This window comes from Aptenodytes patagonicus, chromosome 4 (assembly GCF_965638725.1).
Source record: "Aptenodytes patagonicus chromosome 4, bAptPat1.pri.cur, whole genome shotgun sequence".
Taxonomy (NCBI): Eukaryota; Metazoa; Chordata; class Aves; order Sphenisciformes; family Spheniscidae; genus Aptenodytes; species Aptenodytes patagonicus.
In genome coordinates, this window is record NC_134952.1 from 66,753,944 (window position 1) to 66,761,487 (window position 7,544).

Sequence of the window (7,544 nt, forward strand, 5' to 3'; positions counted from 1 at the left end):
AGCAAGTTGCTTCTGCTGTGCCATTGCCAGCCAGGTGCTCTCTCCAGAATTAGGCATTTTAATGTGGGAAGTGAAAGGGTGAAAGTTCCCCCCTTTCTGCCCTGCTTGTTCCTTATCTCTGAGAGGATGAGAAGCACTACCTCTTACCAAGGCAAAGGATTTTTCAGTTAGACGAAATGATTTACAGGATGAATAACCACATAATGACAGGCATGAGACAAGTGCTAAATTTACTACAGCTCTGTACTGGCTGACCTTGCATAAAATGAAGCCATTTAGTAATAACTGTCACTTCATGTCCTGCTTCTGGATTACTGCAAAACATCACTGTTGTTCCTTAGTTCTTACAAAATCAACCATCTAGCTTTGGCAACGGTACTCAGAAATGCTGCCATCTCCCAGCACACTGGAAATACCAGTTGTTTGCCAGAAACAATTCCCTGGGGGTCACATAGCATCTCTGCTGGGAGACAAGTGTTCCAGGTACTGGCAAAATATTTGTCTTGAAAAGCCACAGTGATAATTGACCTGTACAGGAAGGTCTTTAGCAAACTGCAGGAAGACTGTATTTCTAATGGCTCTGGGCTTCTCCATCAGCATGACTGATAACTGCTGCTGAATTTGGTGAAACAAGCTGTTTACAAGTCCTGACATAATATGTATTTTCCTGAAAGTCTGACAGACCGTAGTATGCCATTATGCAAATTGCAGGTGCTGGAAGGTTCTTGTTTTGGCCAGACAACAGCTCTAGGGAATTTTTCAGTGTAATGTTGTCCAGTTCCGTGTCTCTTGATGAATGGTTGGTAGAGAAAGTAGGTTTTTGCAGGCTTAAAATTTGATCTAGTGTATGTGGACAGGAGAGCAGGACCCAGCATACCCAGTCCCACATTCAGTGGTATGAGCCACCAAGCTTCACTGTCTCAGTTTCTTGCTCTGTCAGATGAAACCATTTTTTTCTTACCAGTCAGGGGAGCTGCAAGATGCACTGTTCATTTGTATCGGTGTTTGGGATCAAAGGTACTCGGCGACCTAAGAGCCTGATTTGGGGTTTCCTGGAGTCAACAACAGTGGCCTTTTGAAGCAGTCCTAGTTACTAAGTAATAGTGATGTGTTATAACCTGGGTGTATCAGCTACTACATAATGCTCAAGCTGAAGCTTCTAAATAGCACCCACTTCCAGCTCAAGTCCTGCATCTGCATTCAAGGGCTTCAGTAAACTGTCTGGTTTCCAGAAGCACTGAGCTGCAGATATGATGGGAGATAATATAAGCTAGCTAAATCTGCAGAAGATCACGCTGCTGAAATCCTAGTTACTGAAGGCTTTTTTGCTTGAAAAGTCTTTCCTGAGTTAGTAAATAATAATGGTCACATAGCTCCAAAAATAAAAGCTAGGATAGTCCTCATTCAGGTGGATACATACATGGGTTTATGTACATGCAGAATTATTAATGATAAAACTATCCTTTTATCCAATTCTCCTCCTAGGATATTAGAATACTCTATTAAGCAGACTAAGTTAAACTTCTAGCTGTTGCTGCTCTCAGCTCAAAAATATAATTAGATAGGTCTGTGTGATGATGTGATGGGCAGTTGCTGAGCTAACTTGGATATGTTTCTCATGGTGTTTCTAAACATGCCACAGAAGTGTTAGTAAGCGCAGGATAATTGGTAACATGGACAGGGACAACAAGGTGTCTATTTCATTGCTGCTTGACTAAGGATACATCAAATATTAGCTGGGTATCAGAAATGAGGAGAAAGATAACTGCTTTGAAACAGTTACAAACATTCTGCCTTCTAAAAGGGCTGTTTGGAATGTTTTCCTGTGTTTGAATGACACCTCATTGTCATCTTAAAGAAACACTGAATGGAAGAGGGTCTGAGAGTCTTACAGCACATCACAGATGAGGCAGAATCTATCCAAAGCTATGGCCATCCAAGCGAGGTGCTGCCAGAATAGATCTGTCACCCATCAGCAGGGCCGATGCACTGCTCCATAGGAGACGTGGGATTTCATCCCATGTTGTCCCTTGCTTCCCAATGCTAGTCATGGCACTCCTCATACTGGAGCTATAGCTGCTTTTTTTTTTCTTTTTTTTTAGCTTGAAAACTATCTGGCATCTGGTCCCTGAAAAGGGTTGTGGAGCAGGTTTGCTGCAGCAGGCAGCTGTAGCAGGTAACTCAACCGAACCACCTGAGAGAGTGAATGAAGCTAGAAAGGTCCCAGAAGGAATAAAAATGAATAGAAAAGGAGTGAGAATTTCTGATAACGGTGCACAAACCCTTTTTAATTAGACTATCAGTGGCTCTTGTATACCTTTACAAACAAGTTTCTGGGTGTAGAATGCCTATTGAGACATACTAATACTGTAATTTTTTTTGACCCAGTTCAGACCAAAAAGGCAAAAGGCCATATTCTGCACCCTGTCTTTGCAATTCCTGTTGCAACATGTGTATGCTGGGGAGTAAATCTACAACTTTGTGGAAGCATTAACACCTTTTGGGGGAGTCTTATGTTCAGATCTCTTTTTCTTCCTGCACACATTACATGTTCTTACCCCCTACAGAACAGGGCATGAAAGGTTTCTGGGAAACTGGGCTCTGCCTTTTCATAAAAGGAGGACAGACGTGCCCTGAAGTCCTCCTACACGATACCAAATGCTGTGCATTCAACAGACCTGCTGGTTAATGATCTTGCCCATAAGTAATTTTTTAACCATAGAGTAGCTTTTGTTTGCTTCAAAAGCCACAAAGCCAAAGAGGAAGTGTAGGAGAACGTGGGCAGGACGGTGGCCAGGAGCCTCATGACCTCATCTTTTTCCGCCACATGGGGATTGGTGGCTGTGCCTGGGACAGGGTTTAAATTCCCCGACGTTGGAGATGTCAGGCAGTCAGGGGACGAGGGGAGAAAGCCAGAGCTGCTGGGAGCCAACTGGCTGGAGCTGCTGCTGGGATCACTAAGAACGCTCTTGTCGCAGCTGACTCCAGCACCAGAAAAGGTAATTTTTTGCTTTTTTACCTGACATGTGCCATTCTGTCTGCAGCTTTAGTCAAGTAAGCGTTGGGCAGGAGATCTTTGAAAACTGCTTCACTGGACAGGGATATTTGATGTTTCTCTGTGGAAAAAGGTGTGCTTTTATAGGAGCAAGGTTGCTTTAGCGATGCAAGGTATTACACATAATCACAATTTTAAACCTGTCTGCTGACAGATGTCAGGAGGAGGTTACTGAAAACCCTGCCACTGAATCAAGTGCTGGAAACTCAAAGCTGGTACTTGAACACAGACAGCTTCCTCCCTTGTGTAACCACTGCCTGGCAGTGTCCTTGTTTCTCCTGGCAGGCTTGCGGTTTGTGCTACACGCTACTGAATGGATGGGACACGCACTGTGTAGCTCTTGAAATTGCAATACCTCTAATAGAGTGTCCTGTCTCAGGGCCAGCCTTACTAATGTATTTTAAATGTGCCCTTAGTAGCTTTTCTTTCCTGATATGATTTACTAAATTTTTAAATGCCTCTTCTTCATCAGTAAATCAGTTTAATTTCTCAGGCATGTTCCTTATCCTGGGAATTGGTCTGTCAGCACCAAAGTTTACTGTAGCTCAGCACTCTCCTAATTTCAGCAGGAATCACTCATTTATTAAATTGCTAAAACTGCAATGTGAGCAGATATTTCACTTCATCTCTTGCTTGGAAACACAGGGGATTCTGTTCAAACTTCTGGAGGGGGAAATAAAGGTCTATCAATAAAAGCAGTTTATGTTCATATAAACTGAGTTTACTCACAGTGACTCCAGTTAATAACCCTGAAAACTAGTTTTAAAATAACTGAAAAGAGAATCCAAGCTCAGTTTGTCTTGTCCTGTCTCTTCTGACAAAATGTTGTTAAATGAACGAAGATAAACCAAAGCTGATCTTTATAGCACTTTGTTTTTCACAAAGCTTTTCCTTTGCCAGTGCAAGTCAGTAGATGACAGGAGGAATCTGCTCGTCTTCTCAGTGTGGCTACTCTCACCACTGCTCAGCACTTCTCACTACCTGGTTTTAAAATTCTTGTAGCTTTTGAGTTGCTAAGTCATTACAAAACCAGCTCAGTGTGGGGTGGTGATGGAGGACAGAGGAAAAAGATCGGCATGGGCAGGTTGAATCCTTAGCAGAGAGCTGGTCTTGACGTGGTGAAGTATACCAGGAGAAAGAAAAAGCCTATGGAATTTTTGTGGTATTTTACCTTGTTGTCTCACTGTTCCAAAATATTTTCTAGGAAAAACATCACAATGAAGGTGGCAGTTCTGTGTTTATGCCTTATCAGCATCACCGCTGCATGGCCAGTGAGTAAATCACAAATGCATGTCAGCAATCACTTGCATGTTTTCTTTGCATATTAGCAAGAAACTAATACTGACAAATGCTTTTTCTCTTTTCTCCTTTCAAGGTGAGTAAATCCAAGAAGCATGCCACTTCTGCCAGCTCCGAAGAAAAATACGTAAGCTCCTTCTGTCTTTCTATTCATTTTCTTTAATAAATCCTTTTTGATTTCTTTTTCTTTAATACACATTGCCCGATACTTGTTTTATGATGATTGCTGCTTGCAGAACATGTCCTTACCTGGCTGTTATGAGCCAGTTTCTCAGGTAGCCAAAGCAGAGAGCCACTGATGTCAGTTGATTTTTGCCATGTTAGGACTTTTTGTTAGTTGTATCTCTGGACCAGCACTGGAAACCTTTTTTTCTTAATGAAAAATGTGTAAGCTGTCAGTTAAAAAGAGAAGAGGTCTGTAGCATGGCACAACTACTATAACCCACATTCATTAGTGTGGATCAGATGACAATATTTGGTGTTGGAAGAACACTTTAATCCAATTCCCATGATTTTTTTTGGAGTGGTGTGCATGAACGGTATTAGTCTTGTATATAGCTATTTGATTGATACTCCATTGCCAGCTACTAATTGATGTAAAATAAATTCTTTGCTCTAAGAATCAGCTACTGCATTTAGTTTAGAGTCTTCATGATGTGGGAGGTAAATCACTCTTGGGAAAAGGACCTGAGAATTAGGAGACATGATGGTCATTAGATATAACTCCAAATTTCACTCAATAAAAACGAGCTGGAGAAACTGATCTGAAATTCCCCAGGCTCTGCTAGTGGGAGAGGCGCATCTTCTCTACTATATTGTTTGGGTATAAGGTTCATCTGGGATCATGGCTTGTTCTGAGTCCTCTTCCTACTGCAATGAATTGCTGAGGACACATCCTGTACAAAAGGAGTATGTATTGCAGATGCCACATCTGCCTGAAAACAGAGGTTGTGATGCAGGCAGCTTTGCCTGCTCCTGTATGCTCCTTTGTGGATTAAACACACACACACCCTTTTTTTTCTCTTGAAGGACCCCAGGGGCCATCACTCACACAGATACCACCACCACCACCATGTGAATTCTCAGTCTTGGGAGAGTCTGCAGCACCCACAGAATGACCTGGCATCACCTCAGCAGGTACAGGCAACTAACTGGAAGAGAAAGCAGAACATCTTTCAATGCCAGAATCTGCAAGTTAGGATTAAGTGCTTAAAGAATAGTCAACATGCTGATCAGCTCTACTGTATATGCCTTTGTGTGCTAATAGTGAGTTTTACGTTGTTTTCAGACTCTTTACTCTTCAGAAGAAAGCGTGGATGTCCCAGTACAACCGGTAAATGTTTTGAACAGCAAAATGTCAGTTGAGTGCTGCAGGGCAGCCAGTGTGTAGCAGCACTCATTTTCCTCAATCAAATGTGGTTCTTGTGGTAACATCTCTCCCTACATAAAACAAAGCTTCAGGCAGGGTGAGGTGAATTCAGAGCAATTCGTGCACGTAGGTCCTCAACAGTGCATAAGCCCTGGGTGAGCAGGACAGATACCAGTCTGCACATCTCGCATATATGTTCATTTGTCTGATGCATAATAAATGTTTTCCAGCATTTTCCTGATGTGTCAAGCAAGAGCCATGAAGATGTGGATGATGACGATGATAACGATTCCAATGACACGGATGAATCCGATGAGGTTGTCACAAGTTTTCCCACAGACATTCCAGTAACTGTACCCTTCTCTCCTTTCCCTTTCACCCGGGGAGACAATGCCGGCAGAGGTGACAGCGTGGCCTACAGGGTGAGAGCAAAAGCCACAGTGGTGAAGCCTAGCAAACTCCGCAAAGCTGCAAAAAAGGTAAATAGCGCTGAGCAGTGGTACCCAGTTTTTTGGAAAAGGGTAGTGAACTTGAAAATGGACATGTTATTTTATGGGAGTAAGTTTTGAAAAGAATTGGTGGGGCGAAAGTAGGCATAAGTGAAGGAATGTATTTCCTTTCTCTGGATACCCCAAATCAGGGGCTATCGATGGCCAGAGGGCTGTCAATGTGCTGAGGCAGGAGTGTAGCCTCCTGCTGCAAGCTGTGCAATACTGCAATTTGCACTATCAAGATACACTTGCACACATGAAATCTGAGGCCAGGATCAAACTTGAGTTTCTCGTAATGTGAAAGGCTCATGTAACTCCATAAAAGACCACAGATCTCCAGGCAGAGATGTATCATGCAGGCTTTGAGTGTCCCCGCAGCCTACACAGCTTGCTTTGGTGCAGTACAGCAGCACCTGTTGACAGATCAGTTCTTCAGGAGTAACAACAGCTCTTTCTTGTTTTGCTCTAAAACACAGCTCATTGTGTATGATGCCACGGAGGAGGATGAGAGCGCCCTGGATGTAGACAGCCAGCAAGCAGGGCTCTCCCGGGAGGATCCTGCTGCCTGCCGCTCCCTGGGGAAGCATGCCATCAGCAGGGAATGGGCTGACAAGAGCCATGGGCAGGACAGCAGCGAGCTGGACAGCAAGCAGCGTGACCGGAGCATGGAAAACGGCAGCCGGCAGAAACTCGACAGCCATGAGGCAGAAGATGATAGCAAGGCTGGTGTCAGAGGGGATAGCCACCAGAGCATGGAAAGCAAGGAGAGCCAGGTTCACGTTTCAGCTGAGATCCCCGACGATAACAGCAATCAAACAACAGAGAGTGCCGAGGATGCTCGAGATCATCACAGCATCGAAAATAATGAAGTCACCCTTTAAAGGGAGACAAATGTAATGTTTCCCTACTTTTTCAATTCCTACCTAAGGGGAGGGGGGAGCAGCTTCATTTCGGGTAACTGTTTGTCAATGTAGAGCGCACGGTGACTTTTCGGGTTTGGGGCAGCTTCTTTACCCGGTGGCCTCCCCTCGGCCGCCAGCAGTGTCAGCCCTCCACACTGCTCGTCGTGCCGGCCTCACGGGATGCAGTCGGCAGAGGAGCAGGGAAGCAAGACAAATGCTGTCGGGCACAGAGCAAGCGTTACCTCTCTGGCATGGTGCTCTCTGTACTGCCAGCCTGTATTTTGCTGTAACTGGATTTAAATAAAAACACAAAACCCTGTACCCGTGGGCTGCATTACTGTTTGCTGGGTTGGGGTAGGGGGAGCTTTCTGGCTGTGTGAGGAGCTTTAATACCTCTCCTTCCTAAAACTACGTGAAATGGCTGTTCC

The 7,544-nt window shown here is 44.1% G+C and overlaps 1 protein-coding gene across 2 annotated transcripts; it reads left to right on the forward strand.

Annotated features, from left to right (window-relative positions):
• The first annotated feature begins 2,800 nt into the window (after nt 1-2,800).
• On the forward strand, nt 2,801-7,437 carry SPP1 (secreted phosphoprotein 1). Of its 2 annotated transcripts, XM_076337051.1 has the most exons (7): nt 2,801-2,999; nt 4,260-4,326; nt 4,431-4,481; nt 5,384-5,491; nt 5,643-5,687; nt 5,954-6,202; nt 6,691-7,437. In XM_076337051.1, the coding sequence occupies exons 2-7, from the start codon at nt 4,273-4,275 to the stop codon at nt 7,093-7,095; spliced, it is 912 nt and encodes a 303-aa protein (XP_076193166.1). In that variant the 5' UTR covers nt 2,801-2,999; nt 4,260-4,272; the 3' UTR covers nt 7,096-7,437. The 2 variants fall into 2 exon arrangements, with proteins under 2 accessions (XP_076193166.1, XP_076193167.1); XM_076337052.1 differs by lacking the exon at nt 5,643-5,687.
• Nucleotides 7,438-7,544: the final 107 nt, after the last annotated feature.